The 25,110-nt window shown below is 36.1% G+C and overlaps 1 protein-coding gene across 2 annotated transcripts in view; it reads left to right on the top strand.

Annotated features, from left to right (window-relative positions):
- The window catches only part of TTC29 (tetratricopeptide repeat domain 29), a 258,913-nt gene that overhangs the window by 60,953 nt on the left and 172,850 nt on the right, over positions 1–25,110 (top strand). For both annotated transcript variants that reach the window (XM_056802751.1, XM_056802750.1), the window contains one exon: positions 21,976–22,188. In XM_056802751.1, the coding sequence (XP_056658729.1) occupies positions 21,976–22,188 (213 nt within the window). The remainder of the gene's footprint in view (positions 1–21,975; positions 22,189–25,110) is intronic.

Raw genomic sequence — 25,110 nt, 5'->3', positions numbered from 1 at the left:
TTTGGTATGCAAAATTCAATACAATATGGCACTGGTTCATAACACATACTAAATGCATGAATTTGTTCATCCTTTCCATAAGCATTTATGGAGTACTTCTTATATACAGAACATATATATATATATATATATATAATATAACTCTGTTAGATGCAGGGAGAAATACATCATTTGGATAAGACATAATCCCTGTTCTCATCAGGTTTCCTGCCTAGTAATCCAAGGTAAATAATAGAAACAGATTATGTTTACTCCTAATTTCAATGCTGGAGTTAGAAATTTGTCCTGCTTATCATGGTGGTGTTATGTTAAAAAAATCTTTTTTAAAAATGGAAAATGGTGGGTTTATCTGATTATCTATATCTTTTTTGTATGTTGATTTTATAGTCTTACAAACAGAATTTTAAACTCTTAGAACTTATATATTTGTATATATATAATTTTAAAACCATCTCAAATGGTTACTACTTTTAAGAATATTCTTCATACCTTACCACTTTTATCAGTGATCATTGTACTGGTTGATAAAGAACTCAAATAGTATAGAGTTCTGGGCTACACTGTCTACACTAAAACTCTCCTCCAAAATGTGGCATACTTGAGATCTTATCTAATTTCATTCCAGACCTAGGCCAGCGAGTCAATGCTAATCTTCCTGATTATATTTAAAAATTAGTGTGGATATTTATGTACATAATAAATCATGCTTAACCCAACTAACTTCAACAAATTCTACAATTGCACTTCATATTGAGGAAAATAACAAGAAAAGAAATTAAAATCAGTAATGTCATTTAAAATTTTTAATAGTGGATATGATTTAGGATTATAACAAATGTCACTTGATACCTTTTTTACTATTTTAATACTATTTATACAATGAGATTTGATGTTCTGATTGATAACACTCAGATGATAGAAAATTCTGAATCATAAAAGATTGAATTGTGCATTTTTTTTAATCTTTACCTTCTGTCTTAGAGTCAATAGTTGTGAATTGATTAGTTCCAAGACAGAAGATTGGTAAGGGCTAGGCAACTGGGGTTAAGCGGCTTGAGCAGGTTCAAACAACTAGCAAGTGTCTGTGGTCAGATTTAAACCCAGGCTCTCCTGTCTTTAGGCCTGGCTTTCAATCCACTGAGTCAACTAGCTACAGTTTAAATTGTGCATTTTAGAAAGATTATTTTTAGAAGCAGTGCTGAAATTTAAAAGTTTTTGATTTATTCCTCGTCAGAAAATTTTAATTCACTCTGAATTTAAGTTAACTAAGAATATCTTGCCTGGGTGCATCACCAAAAATGGAAATTTGTAGATGGAAAAAGGGGAGGGAGACAAGTCCTAAAATTCCCTGACACAACAAAATTTAGCTCCTGAAAGTGGAAAGGGAGTAGAAGAAATTGCAAGAGTCATGCAATACAATATGCAACTACAGCAATAATGAAATACTTAATTGTACTTAATGCAAATTGGGAAGTATTTCTATTTATACATCCAAAATTTTGGAAAGTTAAAATAACAGAATTGAATCTCTTCATATGTAATAGGCCTGATTCAGGTTAGTGCCTTGTTAGTTTAGGTCCAAAACTGGATCAAAATGAGATACTCATAATCCATCTAACAGTTATCAAAAGGTTTACTTAACCATTGCAGGGAAAGAATGTTCAGAGCAAGGAAGGGATGCTTATCTGGATAGTTTTGTTCATACTATTGGTCTATGATCTAAAGCTTCAGCCCTAGCCCCTCCTGCCCTTCATGTACCATAAAGTTATAACCAAACATTAGTTACATAATCCAATCAAATCTCCTGATACTCTGAAGGAAAAAAAAATCCTAACATATGTAGGTGTGGTTAAGATATTTTTCCAACTAAACCTTGAAAAAGTTCAAATAATAATAAAATCAAAACAGAAGGGAGGAAAGATGGAAGGAAGGAAAGAAGGAAGGAAGGAAGATGAAATTCTGTCACTTGAATAGAAATAGCCTTAGTTATCTTTAGTAAACTAGAGCAAATCATCTAAGAAATGTCTTTAGGATAGAAAGCATTTTGCCAGTTACTTAAAAAAAACACCTTCCATTCATAGTGTTATAATGCTCTTCCATACCATTTAGTAATTTTTCCCATTTGATAATATTATAATGGCTTTTATCCAGGAGGTACATGAATATGGTTATAGAATACTTTTTATACAGATATAGTCAGATCTTAATAAATGAAGTATTGATTGTTCATGGATGGACAGAACCAGTGTATTGAAATTACTATCATATTAGGCTGATTTGCTTATTCAATGGCATCCCAATTAAATTACAAAAAGATTGGTTTTTTTTTTTGAGTTAGAATAGTATCAAAATTCATTTGAAAGAGTAGGAGATCAAGAATATCAAAGAAATTGATGGGGGTGAGAATGTAAGGGAAGGAGGTCTAGAAGTACTAAATTTTAAATTGTACTATAAAGCAGTGTTTATATAGACTTCCTGGTACTATCTAAGAAATGGAGAAATGAACCAGTATAACAGAGTAGACATATAACAAAAAGAAGTAAAACATTATAGTAATCTGGTATTTGACAAAAGCTTACATCCAGGATTTGTAGATAAAAATCATTGCTTGGTTAAAATTGCTGGGATAACTAGAAGTTTAGCAGAGACTAAGTGTGGACTAATATCTTATACCATTCACTGAATTGGGATCAGAATAGATACATGGTCTAGACATAAAAGGAGATGCAATAGGTAAATTGGAAGAATGGAGATCACATTGTCAGAATTATGGATAAGTGAGGAATTTATGAGTCAACAAGAGATAACAGAGCACTGAGAAATGAAAAATGGATAATTTTGAATACATTGGATTGAAAAGGCTTTGTACAAATAAAATAAATGCTGCCAAGATTAGAAGGAAGGTGAAAATTTGGGGAAAAATTATTTAGACAGCCCATCAGATAGAGGTCTCATGTCTGAAATATATAATGAATCTTGTCAAATTCATAAGAATAAGAGCTATCCCCCAATTTATAAATGGGCAAAAGATATGAACAATTTTCAGATGAAGAAATCAAAGCCATATATGGAAAAATGCTCCAAATCACTACTGTTTAGAGAAATGTAATCCAAAACAACTCTGACATATTATATCATACCCACAGACTGACTAAAATGACAAAAGGGCAAATTGGAAAGATTGTGGAACAAAGAGAACGTTAATGCACTGTTAATGGAATTGTGAACTGATACATCTTTTTTGGAAAGCAGTTTAGAATTATGCCCAGAGAGTTATAAAATTGTGCATATCCTTAGCCCCAGAAATACCATCATAGGGGTCTGTTTCCTAAGGAAATCAGGAGGAAAAGAACCTATGTGTTCCAAAATATTTGTAGCAGCTCTCTGAGGTGCAAAGAATTAGAAACTGAGAGGGGGTGCCTACAAATTGGGGAATGGCTAAACAAATTGTGATATATGATTGGAGTGGATGAAATGCCATTGTGCCATAAGAAATGATGAATAGACTGATTTCTTTAAAAACTGGAAGGAATTATATGAGATAATGAACAGTGAAATGAGTAGAACCATGTTACCATTATATGCAGCCACAGTACTAACAATGGAAGAATAAGTTGAGAATGTTATCTCCAAGAAGTAAACAGAACAATAAAACATGAAGGACTCAATTTATATAATGAACATGTTGGCCTCCCTGACAATATCCTGCGTGATGCGGGTGGAGGGAGGAGAAATCTTGTGGGAATCTTGCGAACAGATTCTATTAGGTAGATATGAAGAAAAGTAGGTTCACTGTATAGATTTAGGATTTCATTTGTATATTATCTTTTTCTTTATATATAGAAATGCTTACTTTGGTTTTGTGAACATTTGTATTATTAATAATAATTTGTAAAGAAAATCTAAAAAGTAATGAAAGTAAATGAATTCATATTTTTCCTTTCCTTAAAGTTTTAATGCATGAAAACATTCTAAGATTGCTCTAACCTTGACAATGTTTGAGTATATTATTAGAGTGTTGGTGCTCTTATACTGCTAATCTAGCACAGTCATACTTTTTAAGGATAGGGAGGGTCATTCCTGTCATTTCCAACTTTATGAAGTTGTAACTACATGAAGATGTAAAACTACAACTACATGAAGATGTAAAAAATGCAGATCGATTTTCTGGTAACGCTAACTGTCTTGCTAACTCATTTGTATTCCTAAATGATGTGCAAAGTACCTGACAGTTAAGAGAGAGCATTTGGACCAAATGATTTGTCAATGGGGAGAACAGATCGCTTGCCCCTAAAGAGAGAGTAACTCAGAATATCTAAATAAACAGGGTGATCTTGGGTGCCCCAATAGCATACTGATTATGGGAAGATCATTGCTACAAATAAAGCTTCCCTACTGGCTTTCAATTGAGTCATTCATGCCTTTTTATCTTCATTGGCATTTAGTGGTAAGTAGAACCTGTTCAGCCAGCAAGTGTTGACCTGCTCAAAACCCTTCAAAGCTTTATCATGGTTTCCAATTATCTGCACACTCACAAATCATTTAACTAGGACATCAGCTGGTTATTGTCAGCTCCCAGGGTGAACATGATCTGCATACGATTGAATGGAAAACTCGCAGAACGTCATTTCTAACTCTGCTGCCACTGCCATGTATATTGGGAATAATTTATATAAATAGGGGTGAGGTAAGCACATACATACCCATTCTCTCTAACATTCACTTGGCCCATAAATTATCACTGACTAGCAGTTCTAAGGCCTGGAGGAACCTAGACCAGGCTTAAAATAAATAAAGTCATGGAAAATTCCTTCCATGCATAAAGAAGTGCCACCCTTGTTCATTGACAATGGAAGAAGGAAGATGCCTCAAATGTTAGGCAGAATACATTAAGAGGGTACTTAGTTCCATTTTCCCCCCATTGAAACCCCACATCCCCCACTCCTCACCCCTAAAGTGTAAGCCTCTCAAGGGCAGGGATTGTTTCATCTTTTGGCTTTGTATCTGTCCTCAATCACTTGCTGTGTGAATCTGGAAAAATCACTCAACTGCTGTCTGCTTCAGTTTCCTCATCTAGCAAATGAGCTGGAGAAGGAAATAGTAAACCAGTCCAGTACCTTAGCCAAGAAAACCCCAAAAGAAGTGACAAGAGTCAAACGTGACTGGAAATGACTGACCAACAACAAATCAGAAATATGGGGATAGAAAATCTTTATAATCATGATACTGTCTTCCTCATAGCCTTCCCTTTCTTGTGCCTTAAAGACAGACCAAAGAACGAGTTTTCACCTATCTTTTATCTCTAGCATTGGTTGTTGCTTGTTGATTCTTCTATTCTTTCTTTTACCTAGTGGGCAGGACAGGGACTAAGACCTTGTTATTTCAGTTGGACTGTGCACCATGATCACTTCAGTTTATTGACGGTGGTTTACCAGAAAACTTTTTTTATTTACTTTTCTTTCAGTTACATGTAGACACAATTTTTGATAATTAGTTTTAGCCAGTCATATTTGTGAGGGAGCAACAATTGGCCACAGAGACATTGAGAGGTTTCAAGATTAATCTCGGACTTGACTATAATCAGTTAACAATGTTACTATGGATCCGTGCTGGTTGAGGCAACATTTAAGGCTATATTGGATAAACTCTATAATCACCTCTCATTTATTGCAAACTACAAACTGTTTCATTTGTAATTATGGCAGTGACAGTCTAAAAAGAAGTTTTCCCATGTGATGAAAAGAACTTACTCTGAAACCTTTGATTGTCAACTCATCTTTATTTGAGAATTCTGAGTTTTTCAAAACTCAATTGGGAAGATGTTTTTAATTCTTTTAGAGCATTGAATTAGATAAATGTTTTAAACATCCCTTCCACTTTGTTTTTAATATCTAATTCTCCTTTTAGAAATATGATTTAATTTAAATTTTACCTTAGATGCTTACTAGCAGTGTGACCTTGGGCAAATCACTTAGCCTCTTGGGCTCAGTTTATCACTCTACAAATGAGGGATTGTACCCCCACAATAACCATTTCCCAAGGTAGTTTGGGAGATCAATTGAGATATCATTGGTTAAATACTTTGCAAACCTTGACATGCTACTTAAATATTAGCAGTCATTTCCTTGAAAGGTCCCTTGGGGTGAGAGATGTATAAGCACTCACTCAAAGTCAGAGGTGGTGAAGATAGACCACTGTGTGAATTTAATATAAATTTTATCTCTTATTCCATTTGAAAACCCATTTTGGTAGATATCACCTGCACCCTTTGATTGGGTGCCTCATGACTCCCTGGTCTCCTGGAAGAGTCTGGCCTTAGTCCCATGAAACTCCTGACATCTGGAAGGCTGGGCTCTCATCTGGACTGAAGTTAAGTCTGTCCAACCACAGAGACCCAGAAGGAGTGACAAAAATGGCTTTACAAGAAAGGGACTGAGGAAGCAAGCTCTTTTTTGAGGCTGTTAGCACACAAGGACTGAAGACTCTTACTTGATCCACTTTGGGCTGGCAAATAGAGACAGTATGGCAAATTCTGATTAATTAGGTATGGCCAGATGATAGTGTTATTTTCTTTTTCTCTCTTTTACTAAAAGGTAATTACAAATTAATATACAGTCTCTAGAGAATTTTAATCATAACACCATCCAAAGAAAAGATGTTTCCCTTTCTTTGGCAGTATTATAAATGGGCAAAATTATGGACAGGTTGTAGAGGACAGAGGGCTAGCTTTGGAGTAAGGAAGAGTCTTCCTGATTTCAAATCTGGCCTTAGACACTAGCTCTGTGACCCTGGGCAAGGCATTTAACCTTGTTTGACTGAGTTTCTTCATCTGGAAAATGAGAGAAGGAAATGGGAAACTATTCCAGTATCTTTCCCCAAAACACTCAAATGGAGTGACAAAGAGCCAGACTCTGCTGAAACAACTGAATGACAAAAAAATGAGCAAGTATCTATTGGAGCAGAAATTTCATTGTTTTCCCATATGCAAAGTATCCTGCAAATCTGTTATTTGATGCATTTCACAGTACAAGATATCATGATTCCAATTTTTCAGGTAAGAACTCTGATACTCAAAAAGATCCCAATGACTTATCCATGTGTGGGTTTTTAAATTAATATATAATAACAAGTATTATATTTATAAGATTTATTAATAATAACTAAAATAAAACTTACACCTAACTCAGCTGGGGTCACAAGAGAATAGAGCGAGGAAGGAGTCACAACAAACTTAAATACAATCACATAAACACAAGGATGCAGGAAAAGGAAAAAGGATTCTAGGTAATACAGAAAGGAATTTTGGGTAATATAGTTTTTAGGGGTTCAAGAATTTCCAACTATACACATGGCTAATGAGTTCCCATGCTTACAAAGAGCAGTGTAGAGGCAAAAGTCAACTTAGATAAAATTAATCCTTTAAGTATATTCATCTTTTTTCATCTAGCCAACCTATAGATAATAAGGGGTTGAGGGGGCAGAGAAGTGACTCAGTGGATAGAGAGCCAAGCTACAAGATGGGAGATCCTCCATTCAAATCTGGCCTCAGATACTTCCTAGCTATGTAACCTTGGATAAGTCATTTAACTCCTTTTTCATAGCCCTTACAACTCTTTTGTCTTGATTCTAAGACAGAAGGTGGTAAGGGTTTTGTTTTCTTTTCTTTTGTTTTGTTTTTTAAAAAAGGGGGTTGAACTTCTAAGATGATATGAAATTACTTATAATTTCACTATCCATTTTACTTTGTTATATTAGCTCTATCCATTAGTGTGAGTGATAGTTATTGAGCAAGCACAGATTGAAGATCCTCCATGGACATGCCAGGTGTCTTAGAATATATAAAAGATGTTGACAAGTCTTTGTCTCCTTAAGAGGGCTGTGAATGGAATGAGCCCTGACTAGGAATGAAGAGCCCTCAGTTTTAATCTTGCCTCTGACACTTTCTAGTGTGGACTGTGGACTGTGGACAAGTCACTTGTGTATTGGGTGTCTTGGTTTCCTCATTTGTAAAATGGAGTCTTGTGCTACTTATTGAGGTACTTGTCAGTAAAGGGCCTTTTTAACCCTAAATATCTATAAGCATGAGTTATAATAATCTGATTGGAGAATGAAACACAAATGCACTGGGGGGCGGGATGCTCATTTGAGGAGTTTTGTTTGCATCCTATACTCTTAGAGTGAGAACTGGAAGGAAACTCATAGGTCTTCTGTCCAAATGCTTCATTGTATAAATGAGGAAATTGGGAGCCCAGATAGGTTAAAGGAGTTCTGCATGCAGTCAAATAAATAATAAATAGATGATCTGGGATTTGAACTCAGATTCTCTGACTCCATGATAGGATGAACATTTTAAAGAGGTTTTTGAAGCAAACAATTCCAGACGCCAGCTCTGAGTAGAATTGCCAGAACTGAGGAAAGACTCAGAAAGGGACAGACATTGGAAACAAGAGGAGCAATTAGGAGAGAGGTGAATTTGTAGGATGACAAGGACTCAAATTCAGATGATAGCTGTGTAAATATAAAGGAAGGGTGAATTAAAATCAAGCAACAGTCAATGTGAGAGATAAAAGAAACTGGAGTAGGTACTAACATTATATCATACTTTCTGGAACCACACTCAAAGCCCCCTGAAAAACAATCCCATGTTCAAGGCACACTGTGACTTACAACAGCCCCCTCCCCAACAGTAGCTCACAAGCCCCCACTGATGTATTTACCTTTACAAGCCAACAAAAGGACACATTAGTTCAAAGCAAAGGACATTTAATCAAACAGCATAGCAAATAAAGTGACAAGATCCCCCCCATGTAACATGAGGTACACTCTCCCACAGGCTACTACACTGCCAGTGGGGGAGGGCATACCCACAGAGAAGATGTGTGATCAGGGAGCACATCTTTCTGCATAGCTTTGTCAGATATGTATTTCTGTTTATGATTTATTAACATTTGTAAAAAATTATTTCTTTCTTGGAGTCTGTGCAGTCAATATCAGAAAATTTCCATTCTGCTAAATGTGGTTCTCTCTGCTAAATCTTATTTCTGTACAGACAGTAGTGCGACAGCTTCTCACCATGCCATTCATGCAAAAGGCTTTTAATAGGCTTTTAACAAGCCTGGCATTGTTTATCTTTATTTAAATAACTTGTATTTTCTATTTCAATTGCCACCCACTTTTAAAATGTATAACAATGAAAAGTGTTTTAAATACCCCCAAAAAATGACAATTGAACTGATAAACAACATCTTAATAAGTATTTACCCGAGGGGGCAAAAAAAGAAAAGATTCAGTGTTGGGCATGGTTTTGTTTGCATGGATTAAAAATTCAAACAAAGATTCCCAGAGGTTATTGAAAGGATAATCCAAATCTTTCTTCATATTTTTTCTGTTGGTGTCTTTAAGTCTGAAGGTATGGCTCCCCTTTGGTATAATAAAGTCATCTTGTAATCTCATTGTTTATTCTACTAGACTTAAAACAAAACCAAAAATTGAAAATAGTTTTGAAGGATGAATTAGATTTAGCTAATTATTTCCTTGGGTGTCTTCACTGGAAACTCCCTCTTCGCAATGAAGATGAACAACTATTCATTAGTTGATAATCATGGAGAATTTACCAGGACACTGAGAGATTAATGGACTTGCTCAGAGTTGAATTTCTAGTATGTCAAAGACAAAACTTGGACCCAACTCTCCCTTGCTTCAAAGTCATCTCTTTGTCTACTAAGTCAAAGCTGGTTTACTTTTTGCAAACTTTTATAAATTGTCCAAGTTTTCACTCTAAGATACCTAACATGGGAAATCTTTTTATAGGGCCTGCATGGAAGAAAGACCATACCATTCCCTTGCAAATTTCTTAGCAGATGCATTTAATAAAACTTCACCTTACAATTACATTCTTATAAACACTAAAATCCACAATGTTCTTGATAGGGAAGGACTCTTTTTTGTTTTATTTCTTTAGATTCTTACAACATTTGCATTTCATTTTTAAAAATAACTTCTTAGAATCACTCTAAAAAGTGCTGGGTAGTATTGTTTCCATTTCTGAAGGCAAATTTAATTTTGCAAATATCAGAAATGGAGGCATTTTAATACAAGAGTACAAATGCAATGGCCTAGCTTAAAAAAAAAAAACTTCCAGAAATTAAGTGAATTTGCATTTCTATCCTGATATAAATTAACTGTTACCTTTTGGGGGCATATCAGTTTATTCTTTACCCATCCTATGTACTTGTTCCTAAGACTGTATAGTATTTAATGAAGAGATCCTTTTAAAGTATTGATAGCCATGAGAAAATTATACCATGTTTGATCTGTGTTAAAGAATCAAAGTCCAAGATCTTTGAATAGAACTTAGAATAAAAATGTAATTAGGTTACATCCCTAAAGTCTGATATATCTTTAAACAAGACTGCAAATGAAACTTTATTAAAGCTTCAAATGAATTATTTCATTGCCCTTTTTTTATTCATTTTCTTCTCTTCCCTTTCATGTCGATGTTACTGACATTGCTGCTTGTATTTTACCTGTCTTTTTCAGGGGATATTAATTATTTACTGCTTAACGAGTAGTACTGAGACAACGGTATCGCATTCAGAGCTGCCTGCTCGGCAGTGGATTTTTCTGTTTCAAAGCTTTACAAGGTCTGGAATTGTTGCAGCTCGGCCTGTAGTTCTTGCCATCCTGAATAAACTTTTCTGCAGGCCTAGTTTCCTCATAGCTTAGAGAAGGTGCTCCACCCCTTCCCCAAATACCAACTCAGTGGCACTAATGACTTGGAGGGACAAGATTTTTCAGTTGGATGAGATGTTCTCTTGCCAGTTGTCACCATAAGTATTTTACAATTTTTGAAATAAGTAATGTTACTTCATAAAGGAAAATTTAGGAATTTTTGAAGCCTTCTAACTGAAGGTTGTCATTTTGAGTTCAATCCAAAATGGTAGACCTTGGACACAATGAAAGAGAAGAACAGTGGAGTAGCACATCCATGTTATTGGAGAGCCACAGACTTAGTAATAATGATAATATTATTATAATAACTACTTTTCTTTAGCCCTTTACAGTTTTTAGGGGCAAGTTAAGTGGCACAGTAGAAGAGAGCTGGGCCTGGAGAAAGGAAGCCATGGGTTCAAATCTGGATTCAGACATTTCTTAACTGTGTGACCCTATGCAAGTCATTTAATCCCAATTGCCTAGCCCTTACCACTCTTCTACTATGGAACCAATACTCAGTATTGATTTTAAGACAAGATGAGGGTTTAAAATAAATATAAAGTTTACAGAACACTTTACATAAATTATCTCAGCTCATCTGCTCAACAACAATGGAAGGTAGGTGTTATTATTATCTCCATTTTACACATGAAGAAACTAAGAGATTAATTGACTTGCCAGAATCACATAGACTAGGCAAGCATCTGAGGTGGGATTTGAATTCTTTCCATTCTCCCATGAGAGATAATAACTTCTTAGAAATGTTGTATTGTTATTTATAATTAGAAGATAGAACTATGGTGCCTGGTGATATGAATATTTTTAAAGCTTTGAATGAGGTCAACATAGCTTTTGAAATGTTCTTTATTTTCCTCAGTTGGAAAGGTTGTCAGGGACATATTCAATGTTACTCTGTCTTATTTGGTTTTTTTACCTTCAAGCACTTTCTTGATGTCACATCGTAAGATAGATAGTAAGAAGGAATAGAGCACAACAATTTATTTTTTAATAGGAAAATAGTCAAACAGACAAAACTTAAAATGGCAAAGATATATTCCTTATTCTAATTTCTTAAAATTTTTATTTGATTTAGCAGTGATATCCATGCAAGGTTAAATTATGATGATGATGATGATGATGATGATGATGATAAATAAGTAGCATTTTTATGATACTTTAAGGTGTAAGGGCTTTACAAATATCATTCCATTTTACCCTCACAACAACCCTGGGAAGTAGGTGCTATTATTATCCCCTTTTTATAGATAAGCCCACTGAGGGAGACAGAGGTGAAGTGCTTTGCCCAGGATCATACCTCTGCACACAACTTCTAAATGTTTGGAGGCTGGATTTGAGCAAAGATCTAAGACCAACAAGCTTTCCACTGGATGAGGAAAGTATAACTACTTCACCATGACAAATGGATGGAGAATGGGAAGACAGAGTTGGCAGTTGCACAGGTGGTCAAGCATAGAATGATTGCATAATAATAGCTAACATTGATGTAGGACTCTGAGTTTTGCAAAGTGCTTTATGTCTCTTTTCTCATTTGACCATCCCAATCACTCTATGAGGTTATAGCCCTATCTTATAGTTCCGCATCACTGCAGGGAATGCCAACATTGATGAAATTCCATCTCCATTGGAGTATTTCAGTATCAATCTGAACTGAGAGTGACCCATCACCAGCTCTCATTCCCCACTTCACCCTCCGCCAATCTCCCCCCATTTCAATACATCAGACAATAACAGTTTAAGAGCAGAGTTTTGAGCTTATCAGGGGTTATACACAGACAGAAATAATCTACCTGATGCATCTGTTGGCTATGATGATCTAGAGTAATCTGACATATAGAAAGAACCTTATGGGGGGAGGGGGAAGCATTCACATGACCAGGTACCATCACCTAATAACAAATAATAATTGCTGTTTTGTGGTTGTTCAGTCTCAGTCATATCCAACTTTTTATGACCCCCATTTGGAGATTTCTTGGCAAAGATACTAGAGTGGTTTGCCATTTCCTTCTCCAGCTCATTTGACACATGAGGAAACTGAGGCAAAGAGGATATAAGTGATTTGCCCAGGCTGACATAACTAGTTAGTATCTGAGGGCAGATTTGAACTCAAGAAGATGAGTCTTGTTGACTCCTGGCCTGACACTTTAAACACTGTGCCATATAGCTGCCTTTTTCTGTACCTTCCCTTAGACTCTTTTTCCATATAACACTCTCTACTATATACCTATTTATTTAGGTCATTTACCATTTAGACTTTCTCCTCACCTCCTCATAGAATCCTTCACTTAATTCAAAAGACTTTAGGTATCCCTCTACCCATCCCAGACATTAATTATGTTTTCTTACAATTACTTTGAATTACTTTACAGATATTTTCTGTTAATTTATCTATATATGGGTTATATTGTCCCCAGGAGATTATAAGCTCCTTGAGGGCAGGGACTGTTGGATTTTGTTATATGATGACACCAGTATTGGATCAACTAGGTGGCCCAGTCGATAGAGCGCTGGGTCTGGAGTCAGGAACACCTCATTTCAAATTCTATTTCAGATACTTAATAGCTGTGTGACCCTGGGACACATCACTTAGCCCCAATTGCCTCAGTTTCCTTATCTGTCAAAGGAGCTGGAGAAGGAAATGGCAAATCTCTCCAGTATCTTTGCCTTGAAAACATCAAATGAGGTCATGAAAAGTTGGACAGGGGGGGCAGCTGGGTAGCTCAGTGGATTGAGAACCAGGCCTAGAGATGGGAGGTCCTAGGTTCAAATCTGGCCTCAGCCACTTCCTAGCTGTGTGACCCTGGGCAAGTCACTTGACCCCCATTGCCTAGCCCTAACCACTCTTCTGCCTTGAAGCCAATACACAGTATTGACTCCAAGATGGAAGGTGAGGGTTTAAAAAAAAAAAAGTTGGACAGGATTGAAATGACTGAACAACAAAAATGACCAGTATTGGCACAGTATGCTGTTGAAGTGAATTGAATTACCAGGACTAGTGGCATCCACTCTTCAAGTTTTTGCGTGCCCCTTCTGTCTACTTTCTACTCTATAATTCAAGTTCTCTGCTACACTCCAAGTGGTTCTCAAGTGCCATCTTTATCAGGGTACCCAACTTCTTAACTGAAAGGGGGGAATCTACACATCCTTTTTTTTTTTACAAAGACTGTTTCCATTTCTTCCTGACTTCTCCCTAAGTTGCAGGCCCTGTTCTACCCCCTTGATTAGCTGTGTCATTGAGAAAAGAATAAAAGCTTTGTTTCTTGGTCCCCTTATAGTATGATACATCAAGGTACAGAATACTGCAAATCTCACCCAACAAGTCACAGTCTCTGGGACCCCGTGGTTCTCCCTGGAGTGAATGACAAATCCCCAATGATTTCATCACAAACTGGCCTGGGATAATTTTCATAACTGAATGTAAAAGCCAAAAGATGATCTAAATTGCTCAAGTCTTTGAACAGGCATGGAAAGAAATAGGGTTTTGTTTGTTTGTTTTGCTCTTGTTGTTTTGCTTATTATTTTTTTTATTTTTTTACAAAAAGGCAATAACATCTTTCTCTGTTTGCTCAGGTTTTATGTCTACACTGTATACAATAATAACTTACTCCCTCCCAAAGATGTCCAGTAGTTCTAGATTAAAATGTAATATAATATACATAAAGCTTTATTATTCCTTTAGGTTGTTGTTTTAAACTAAAGTGGAATATTTCCCTAAAGTCTTCCACAAATGTTCACAGTTTAGAGCTAAATGTGCTCGCTGTTTATACCAGGACCACTGACGAAATGTGCCTCATAGACCTGTCAAATTATTTTCGTACAACTGTTCCTGCTGCATTCTTTCTTCCTTTTCTTTTTTTTAAGCTGGCAAATGTACAAGTAGCTGGCTGTAAGTGGCAATAATTAGCGGCTCTCAGTACTGCTGCTGCATGGAGCTGGGGCAGGTCACTCAGTGCTTCTTAGAGATGGTGGCATTTTAAATTACCTGAACAATTCCAGAAACAATCCTTGGACATAATTAACACCTTCCCTAATTACTGCCAGGTCTAGGCAGAGCTGCATTTTATTTATGGAAGAGTGCATCGTAGAGCATCCTTCACAAATACCATATTCATTCTGTATCGCAAACTTCAGATATGTAGGCTCAATACAGAAGTGGAGGATTTTTTCTTCTCCCCCCATTCCTCCCCCTCTCCCCCTTTTCCCTCTCCCTTCGAGTAATCAATGCACTGCTGAATGAGTTCATTTTAATGCACTCAATCATGCCTCTAATGTTCGTAGCTTACGGGCGCAAGCATCAGTAATGCAGGAATGTTATATGGCTTTAGTTTGGGCCATTTCATAAAATATTCATGGAATCAAAAATGTGCATCAAAATAGCGGCTGGGAGAATTACATTTATGTGCCGGCTTTTATGGCAGCTTCACATTTAAACCCATTTGTGTTAATATCTAGTCAATCTTTCTACTTTAAAAAAAAAACCTAAAATGGTGGAGATCATATACATTCTCCTTTGCTTAATATTTGTTCAAGACATCTGCTGTGATGTAACAAATATCTATAAACTTTCAGCGATGTTGTTGTATAGAAAAGAAGGAGTGAGCATGGCTGAGATAATATCCAAATAAAGAGAATCTTGTTTCCCCTACAGAGTGAGAGTCTGAGCCTACTGTCCTGATTCTTAGTTTATGGCATCCATGTGTTTTTATTTGTGTTTTCTCCCTTTTTTTGTAAATGGACAGATGAGTTTCTGTTTGTGTGGGCCTGGGGAAAGTGAAACTCTCCAGTAGTGGTTTTATTTTAATAGTGCACTTTCCTTTAGATGAAGAACTAGAAATACTTACCAATTCTTTATGTTGTCTCCATCCAATTAGAAAAATATCCAGGATTAGTTCTGTTTTCATTTGTTAGGGAAATGTTGTCTTGTTAGGAACATAACGGCTCACAACGTGCCTCCTCAAGTATGTTTACTAGCCTACTTCACTTTTATATTAAGACAGATAGATGATGGATTTGAAGAATGATCCTGGGGCTTCTGCAAAGTTTTGGCTTCATTTTGTAAGAGTTTTTAAATGTTCCTGGAAAAGCTTGAAAGGAATGGATGAGAAATTCCTGGATTTTAGTTTAGAAAACTCGAACAAATTCCAGATACATAATTTAACAATGGTTTGTTGTTGTTGTTGTTGTTGTTGTTGTTGTTTTGGACAATTGGTTTTTCCTCTTGCAATGGTGCAAAGTGTGCAGAAGTCTGGCTTTCCGTTCTGGAAGACATTTTATTTGTTGTCATTGTGTTGTTTTAGTTCCGTCCAACTCTTCAGGACTCCATTTGGGATTTTCTTGGCAAAGATACTGGAGTGGTTTGTCATTTCCTTCTACAGCTCATTTGACAAATGCGGAAATCAAGGCAAGCAAGGTTAAATTACTTTCCAGAGTCACATAAGTAGTAAGTGGCTGAGAGGAGATTTAAACTTGAAAAGATGATTTCACTGACTTCAAGAAGACATAATTGGGTTCAAGTTCTTCTTCTGACATTTGTTGGGGAATAATCAATTAAACTCCAAGCAACTTTCTAAGACAAAGTAAGGAAAGTGTGCTTGATCTGCAATGTATTTTCTAGAATGGGTCACTCTTATCTATGCAGTCACAGGTTCAGATCTTTGTAAATGGATACATAAATGAATACCATCACTCTTGGAATCCTCAGGTTTCAAAGGACCAGAACTTTCCCTGAGAAAATGCACATATATCTCCAATTCCTTGTAATGATTGTCAGAGATTTGTTCCTATTTCAAGCAACACCCTAAAGACTCATCTCTCCATAGTCATGACATACTTCTGAGTTCTCTTTCCTGACCTGTTTTCTTTCCTTCTTCATGATTTTATGTCATAAATTTTCCAATATAACATTCTTGCCTCTCTGTTCTTTCTCAATGAAAGAAAAAGTCAACAATAGACATGACCAAGGAAAGGGAACTAATAATACTGTTGTCCATGTTACTCTGGTGAATGAGGTCAAGATCTGGGCTTCCATCCTGTGTCTTATTCTTACATTAACATTTTTTCAATTGATAAATTGTATTATATATGAATCTATCCAAGGTACATGGCAAAAAACAAACAAACAAACACACACACACACACACACACACACACACACAACCAAATGGGAAAAATCAGTCTTCTTCTAGCCATGCATTAAAATGTAAACTCCTTGCAAGTAGGCATGCTTTTATTGTTGGCCTCGTATCTGTAGTACCTGGAATAGAGTTTTGTACATATTAGACACTTAATCATTATTGAATTAAATTGAATTCCTCATGTGTGCATCTACATCTTTCTTTAGCACATAATAGTCTTATTAATGATCTCTTACCAAACTCCTTCACGTAGCTACCCTAATTTTTAAAAATTTAAATTAAATTTTATTTAAATTAAACTTTAAATGAGAATACCATGACTATAAGCTTTTATTCATAGAAATTCTAATTTTAAATAGTATTACACACTGAAAAAGAAATGGTGAGTGTGATTAGAAAGATTATGAATTTAATCTGTTAAATATTTTATTTACTATAGACATTTGAGGTAGTGGGGCAGAGTGGATTAAAGATTGGTATTTAAGTCAAGAAGATCTATGTTCAAATCCTGCCTCTGACAAATTTCAGCTTATATTACTTTGGATATCACTGTCTCTTAGTACCCTCATGCAGCTCCCCAGGATTGTAAGTTAAAGATTAGTTAACAATCATCTGGAGACATCAATAAAATGAGTTTCCAGATCATGAATTCCATATACCAATGAAATCAGATAGAAACCTCAGAAAACAAAAAAAAATAAGAAAGATAAATGTTTAAGTCTTTTTATTCACAAATGTTATCATATTATAATTTCAAACAATAGGATTATGACAAGACCTTCCGAAGTCATTGACAATTTGATTGTCTGGTTATAGCTGAAGGGTCCAACTATTTTGAGTCTATTTGCTGATTCATTACTGTATCCTTGGACTCTTAGAGATAAAATTTATGCTTTGTAAAGGTACAGAAAATCTGTGTCCCTTAGTTTGCAATTGGTTAGAAATTCCCAAGGAATAGCATTAATGGGCAGAAAGGAAATAAATGGACAAAGGAAGAGCAAACAAAATGTCAAAATGTGGTCACAGATAGATGATCCAGGCTGGAGTAGAACCAAGATTGTGAGAAATCGGATGGAATTCTTTGGATTTTGGTAGTTATAGGAAAACAGAAGGCTAAGAAAAATTAGGAAATTTAGAAATGGGAGTAGATCCTTACCTCTGGTCACTTAGTTCAAGGCACTATCCTGGACTCATTAAGATGCCAAGTTAGAAGATCTTAGGAAAATGAGGATTTGAGTTAGAAAGGCCCTAGAAAATCATAGAATCCATTTCCCTTATTTAACAATTAAGGGAATTGAGGCAAAGAGAGGGCAAACTTCCTTTCTGTAATGACACAAGTAGTAAGTAGCACATGTAGGATTCAAACCAAAGCCTTCCAAGTCCAGTTGTATTCCTCTTTATTCATTAGTGCCATCTCACCTACATCTGCCTCAGGAGTTAAACTAAGCTATCAATATACCTAGGCTAGTCTTGTTTCAATCATAAAAATTTTTTAAAATAATAATCAGCCAAGAAACATTTTACTAACCTTACTATGTGTCAGGAAGAGTGCCGAGTGCTAGAGATACAAAAAAATACAAAAAACAGTTTGTGCTCTCAAGGAGCTCCCAGGTTAATGGGGAGACAACATACAAACCACCATGTATAAAAAGTTATAGAAAGGATAAATTGGAGATAATCAACAAAGAGCACCAGTATTAAGGGGGGGATCAGGAAAGACTTTTTGCAGAAGATAGAGTTTAACTTAAACTTGAAGGAGACCAGGGAAGCCAAGAGGTAGAGATGAGGTAGGAACAAGGAGATAAGCATGGGGACAGCAATGAAAATGGCCAGTTAGGAGCAGCTGGTATCTCAGTGGATAGAGAGCCCTACATGAAGACAGAAGGTCCTGAGCTCAAATTTTATCTCAGACACTTCTTGTTTTGGCAAGTCACTTAACCCCAGTTGTCTAGCCCTTAATATTTATCTACCTTGGAACCAATACTTAATGTTGATTCTAAGACAGAAAGTAAGGGGAAGGAACGAACAAACGATGAAGGAATGAAGGAAAGAACAAACAAAGGAAAGGAACAAAGGGAGACTGGGAGGGTCAGACAAAGGGAGGGAGGAGGAAGGAAAGAGAAAAAGCAAGAAAGAAAGAAGAATGAAGAAAAGATGAGAAAAGACAAAGATAAGAAAAGAAGAAAAGAGGAGAGGAGAAGGGAAGGGAAGGGAAGGGAAGGGAATGAAAGGGAAGGGAAGGGAAGGGAAGGGAAGGCAAGGGAAGGCAAGGGAAGGCAAGGGAAGGCAAGGAACGGCAAGGAACGGCAAGGAACGGCAAGGGAAGGGAAGGGAAAGGAAAGATCCCAGAGTCAGGACATGTAGTGTCTTGTACAAGGAACATCAAAGAGGGCCAGTGTCATCAAATTACAGAATACATTGTGAGATGGGGGGGGGGGGGGTCTGAAAAGGCTGGAAAGCTAGGAAGTTGCCAGGCTATGGAGGGCTTTAGCCAAATCAGAGAGCCTTAAAAATCATTTTCATTTATTTTATATTATTTCTTTTTTATTGTTGTATTGCTCTGTAAGCAGGGAGGAGGCACTGGAGTTGATTGAATGAGGGAAGGTGGGGTTTGAGGTGACAACATGCTCAGACTTGAATTTTTGGAGGATGACTTTGTTTTGTTTTGGTTTTTTCCTTTTTTCATTTAGAATATTTTTCCATGTTTACATGATTCATGATCTGCCACCCCTTCTGTTTCTTCCCCCCTCCCAAATCCAACAAGCAGTTCCACTGGATTATTCATGTATCATGGTTCAAAACCTATTTCCATGTTATTCATATCTGCAGTAGCGCAATCCTTTAACATCAAAACCCTAATCATATCTCTATCACATTATGTGTTTAATCACATGTTTCTGATTTCCCCAATTCTTCCTCTGAAGGTGGATAGTGTTCTTTCTCATAAGTCCCTCAGAAATGCATCATTGCATTGCCACTAATGGAGAAGTCCATTACATTTGATTGTGCCACAGTGTATCAGTCTCTGCGTACATTTTTCTCCTGGTTCTGCTCCTTTTGCTCTGCATCAATTCCTGGAGGTTGTTCCAGTTCACATGGAATGTTTGGAGGATTAATTTGACAGCTGAGTCAAATGAAATTATAAATGCTTTGGAAAATATTTCATCAACTTCTTCATTTTACAGATGAAGAAACTAAACCCAAAGAACTTTACTATCTAGCCCAAGGATCAGGTATTTAGCTACTGGCAAAATCAAGCCTACAAACTGAGGTCTTTTGACTCCTTATTTGATATTGTAAAGTTTCCCTCTCTACAACATTGTGTAATAGAAAGACTGTAGGTGCAGGTGTCAGAAAATGAGGTTTGAGTTCAAATTCTGGAACTTAACCAGATGTAGGACCATGGACAGATTGTTTTACCTTTGTAAGCTTATGTCCTCAGCTGTAAAACTGTTATAATAATCATACTTACAGAATCTACCTCTCAAGGCAGTTGTGAGCAAAGCAGTGTTTTGTTTTGTTTTAATTCTTGTCTTCTACCTTTGTTTTGATACTATGGATCTATTCCAAGGCAGAAGGGCAAGAAGAGTTAAACAATGGGATTAAATGACTTGCCCAGAGTTGCACACCTAGCATATGTCTGAGGCCAGATTTAAACAAAAGACCTCCTGTCTCCAAGTCCTGACTCTCTATACAGTGCTCTCTTCATGCTACTTTCCCTGTTATCCTTGGATCAGACTTCTAAATTTTGCTGCTTTATTCTGACCACAGAATGAAGTCATGTATTCCAGTGAGGAAAGGTCTATTAGGCACTAGGAAGAATGGTGCTTCCATGGGATGAAAGAAAGAATTATCAGCAATCCCATATAAAAAAAATGTTCTCCAGAGTGGGACCTTGAATCTTAAGGTTACTACTGTAATTAAACTGACTGGGTGGGCCCCCTGCTTTACTGAGTTTGGGAGTATTTACTGAAACTTCATGACTCCTCTTCTCTCTCACCTTCACCACCACCCAACCCAGTCTCTGGTTGCTATAAACAAAGATGGAGAAGTTAGCATCTTTGCATTGTCTTCATGTTCATATCTGTTCGTGCAATCTTGACACAATTTATAAAAAGAAAACATTAATATTTTCACGACTGCTATCTGGATACAAAGGTAATTCTTACCTGAAAAAATGCAGAGTGGCCCATCTTGGAAGGTTTCATCAACCATGATAAAGAATGTCATGAGGATTCAGACAATTTTTTGTTTCCTTTGACAGAGAAGGTGTGATGATGTCATAAGAAAATAGCAGTAGCAACCTGGTATGTTGTAAGTGACTATTTGGGGAGGAACGAGCAATGTCTGTGGTCAGCATCAGAAATGTAGGCTGCCTGTGCTTCAGGGATGGCTTCCTAGAGGGTCCCAATTAGGAAATTTCATGGATCGCCATAATTTGTTTATTCATTTCCACATGATGCTAAATTATAATCAGTATTGTGCAGTTGTAAATAATCATTCTAGGAAATAAGTTTGCTTGACATTTTTAAGGAAGGAAAGGGCCTGAGGACAATAATAAGGACTGGCTTTTCTATGCTATATTTTGCACATCTCTGCCAAATGTCTTAAGCTTTCCTCAGTTTCCACAAATATGGAATGGGGGGTAGGAGCTGTTTCTGTAATCCTTAGCCATATTTTATATAAAGAACTTTGAAATGTGGGTTTTGAATTTATAATCAATCTGTCTCTTTTCAAAAAGCTAAAAAGTAGAAAATGGGCCTCTGGCTCCATTATGATGATCAATGCAAAATGTACCCCAAAGATTCCTAATCCTTCTCAAGTCAGGCTAGCCAAAGTAAATCTCTCAGAGGTGAATGCCCATGAGTATAGCAAAAGGCAGTGCTAAAGTCAAGATCTTATTAAGTTAGCCTTGCTTCCCAGTTGACACTGCTCCTAGGGATCCCAAAGCCTCAATCATCTTGCTTCATCTGCCATTCTTCCTGGCTCTTCATCACTACATCCCCAATAATTCGGTTTCCTGTGATGTGTACACTGTGGACCTTGAGACATACACAAAAGTTTAAGCTGGCAGTGCCAGTGATGATTTGTGATGATTTCTATTCTTCAGGTCAGCTTGAAGCAGCTGTTGAGAATTATGAAACCTTCCATGAGATGACAGAGGGACGGATGTGGACAAATGCAGATGGCCAGACTTTCAACTTCCTGGCATGTGAAAATCTCCGGAGGATTTACGCACTGCTAGCAGAAAAAATGCTCAGTAACAAAAATTACAAAAAGGCCATACGGATTCTATTGAAAGCTCGTGAAAGAGCCAAAGAAGGTGGGTAAGAAAAAAGGAAACAAATATACTCACTTTACATCCATTAATGCACTGTTTAGGGCTCTCCCAGAAGCAAAGTAAAAATTGTCAAGTGTTTGTCTGGGTGATTATTTCCAATGAAATTCAGAGACAAATGCCATCAATATGCTTCCAAATTTCACTATAAAACTAAAGTGCCTTCTTGCTGACCACGAGGAATCCATTAGTTTCTTGAAAGCTTTATCTCCAAAAATGCCATCCTCTGGGAACAACATTGTAAAACAAGGAACCCATAATCAGAAGCTAGGGTCATTTATGGAAGTTAAGATTTTTTTCCCCCTGAGCTTATATACTTTCATTGTACATAAGCATCAGGTAATTATGAAGTGGAAGGAAACTGAGGCTCACTTAACAGGGAACCCTGTGGTCTTTTAGTGAAATAGGTAAATTTACCTTTCAGTATCACTAATAAATTTAAATCCAATAGTATAAAAAGTAGTTCTATAAAGGGTGGATACTTTATATGCATCAAATAAAAAGACAAATGCTCAAGAACACATGATATATTCATTCATAAGATTCATGTAAGAGAGAATAGTGTAAGAGAGAAAACATTAAATTTAATGTCAGAAGATACTAAATTCACTAAAATTACTGTCAAAACACACCAGCCACCTTCTGAGTCTTCACATTCTCAACTCTAAAGAGGAAAGGAGTTGGTTGAAAAATTCTCAAAAGTTGCTTCCAGCCTTATCTCCTGTGATCTACATATGTTTTGTCAATCTAAAGTCAGTCAATAAGCATGTTTGAGATGTAGAAAGAAGGGTACAATCTTTTTTCCTCTTCCTAGTTCTATCTCTGATAAAGCCACCCTCTTTGAAAGGGATTGGTGTCCCAAATACTCTCCCTCTATGAGCGTCATGCTCATGATTTCTTCTCCACCCTAAACCCTCAACAAAACAAAAGCATCAACTGATTATTTTTAAACTTGATAATGCTGCTTCCTCAAGCTAAATTTTTGGTGCTACTTGCCCTGTGTGTCAAAATTGCTAGTTATAGTTTTGACTCTGAGCCTCATTTTCCTTATCACTAATTCAGTGATCATAACATTGGTCCTGCCTATTCCTCAGGGAAATTTGCAGTGATCAAAGTTTATATAACTGTGTTTTATGGATGTGGACTATTAATATAGTGAAATATTTAAAACTTCATTGGATTCTAGAATATCCATAATTCAAGCCATCTTATAGGATCAAATATTGATAGATAATTCAAATAACTTCAAATATTTGTCTAAGGATAAACTCATGTTTTGAAACAGAGCCAGTATGATGTACTGGATAAAGTGCTGAAACTTAAATCCGAAAGACAGGTTTTAATTTGACCTCAGATACTTATGAGTTTTGTGACCCAGCTCTGTAAAATTAGGAGAATGGATTCAACCTTTAAGATCTCTTCCATCTCTAAATCTATAATCCTGTCACCCTATAAAAGTGGGATACCTTTTTTCTGGAGGAAGAAAATATGAACAAATTTACTAACAAGAATTAGTTTCCCAGATCAAATTATATGCATTCTTTCCAAAATTTAGGAAATTTTCATACATTACTAATGATACAATTTTGTGAAATATGAAACATTGGTTTGCTTTATGTGATTGATTATAAATTAATTTTAATTCATTAGAGTAAATTTCTTTTTTTAAGGTAATGATACTCTCATTTTTGAGTTCCCTTCTGTTATTTCCTGATGTCTTTACAATGCTCGTTATTAGAAATTTAACTTAGAAGAAGTTCATTGAATGACATTCTTCAGGACTTTTATCTGTGGAGAGGTGTAATTAAAACTACAGGTATAGAAAGAATGCTGGCAATGCAGTTAGAGGGCCCATTTTCAAATCCAGGCTCTTCTGTCTGCCTCTGTGACCCTGTGCAAAATATTTAAGCCATTTGGACCTCAGTGTCCTCAACTGTAAAAATGGAGGTATTAGACTACATGACTTCTAAGGTCCCTTCCAGCTCTAAATTTTTAAGCTGAATAAAAATTCTAAAAGGTTCTCCTTTTCTCTTCAAACTTTTAAACATTTTTTTCAGAGTGTTTACTATTTTTTTGCAAATGGATCCTGAACATTGTAGTAAAAATAGCCCAAAATAATCACTGGAATACAGGACAAAAATGGATAAATTAAATTCCATTTTTAGCTTTACCATTCATTATTTGAACCAACAGTACAGCATAACTTCTCTTTTCCAAAGATTTTGGTTTCAGGGGAATTAAAGTAATTAAAAGACTTTGATTCTATGTAAGTGTAAATAGACTCTGAAATCCATATCCATCATCCTCACATTTGAAGTTTTCCCAGGTGTAATGCACTCAGATCTGAAACACTCAGCAAAAGCCCAATAAAGAATTGCTTTCTCTTCTTTTTTTTTAATACATTGGAAGATGATATAAGTGGATTTTGGTGTGGGTGAACTCAGAATGCTACATAATGGGCATCATGTCTAAACACCATTGGCTAAGTTTTGATTATGGATAAAGATGATTAGCTCATTTATGTCCATTTTATTTTTTTAAACCCTTACCTTTCATCTTGGAATCAATACTGTGTATTGGTTCCAAGGCAGAAGAGTTATATCCATTTTAAATAAGATGGGGGAAGCCTCTTGCTTAAAGAAAGAGTCTACCTCAGTGATAGATCTTAAAGATCCATCAATCAATAAAATTGTGCTTTGGCTTTACACAAAAATGTAGAATTTCACAATAGGAAGAAAAGCCAGCCATTACTTCCTGTACTGAAACTTCTGATCATAGAATTAAAATTCACTAAAACTATCATTTTCTACTTAGTGTCCAAAGTTTAGCCAAAAATTCCTCTTTAGTTGACTCATACTCTCACAAATTCTTTTTCTGTGTGTGAGAGAGAGTTGAGGAGAATAGGGG

This window comes from Monodelphis domestica, chromosome 6, assembly GCF_027887165.1.
Source record: "Monodelphis domestica isolate mMonDom1 chromosome 6, mMonDom1.pri, whole genome shotgun sequence".
Lineage (NCBI taxonomy): Eukaryota > Metazoa > Chordata > Mammalia > Didelphimorphia > Didelphidae > Monodelphis > Monodelphis domestica.
Note: the sequence above shows the minus strand (reverse complement) of the source record. Positions and strands in the feature narration are given on the sequence as shown.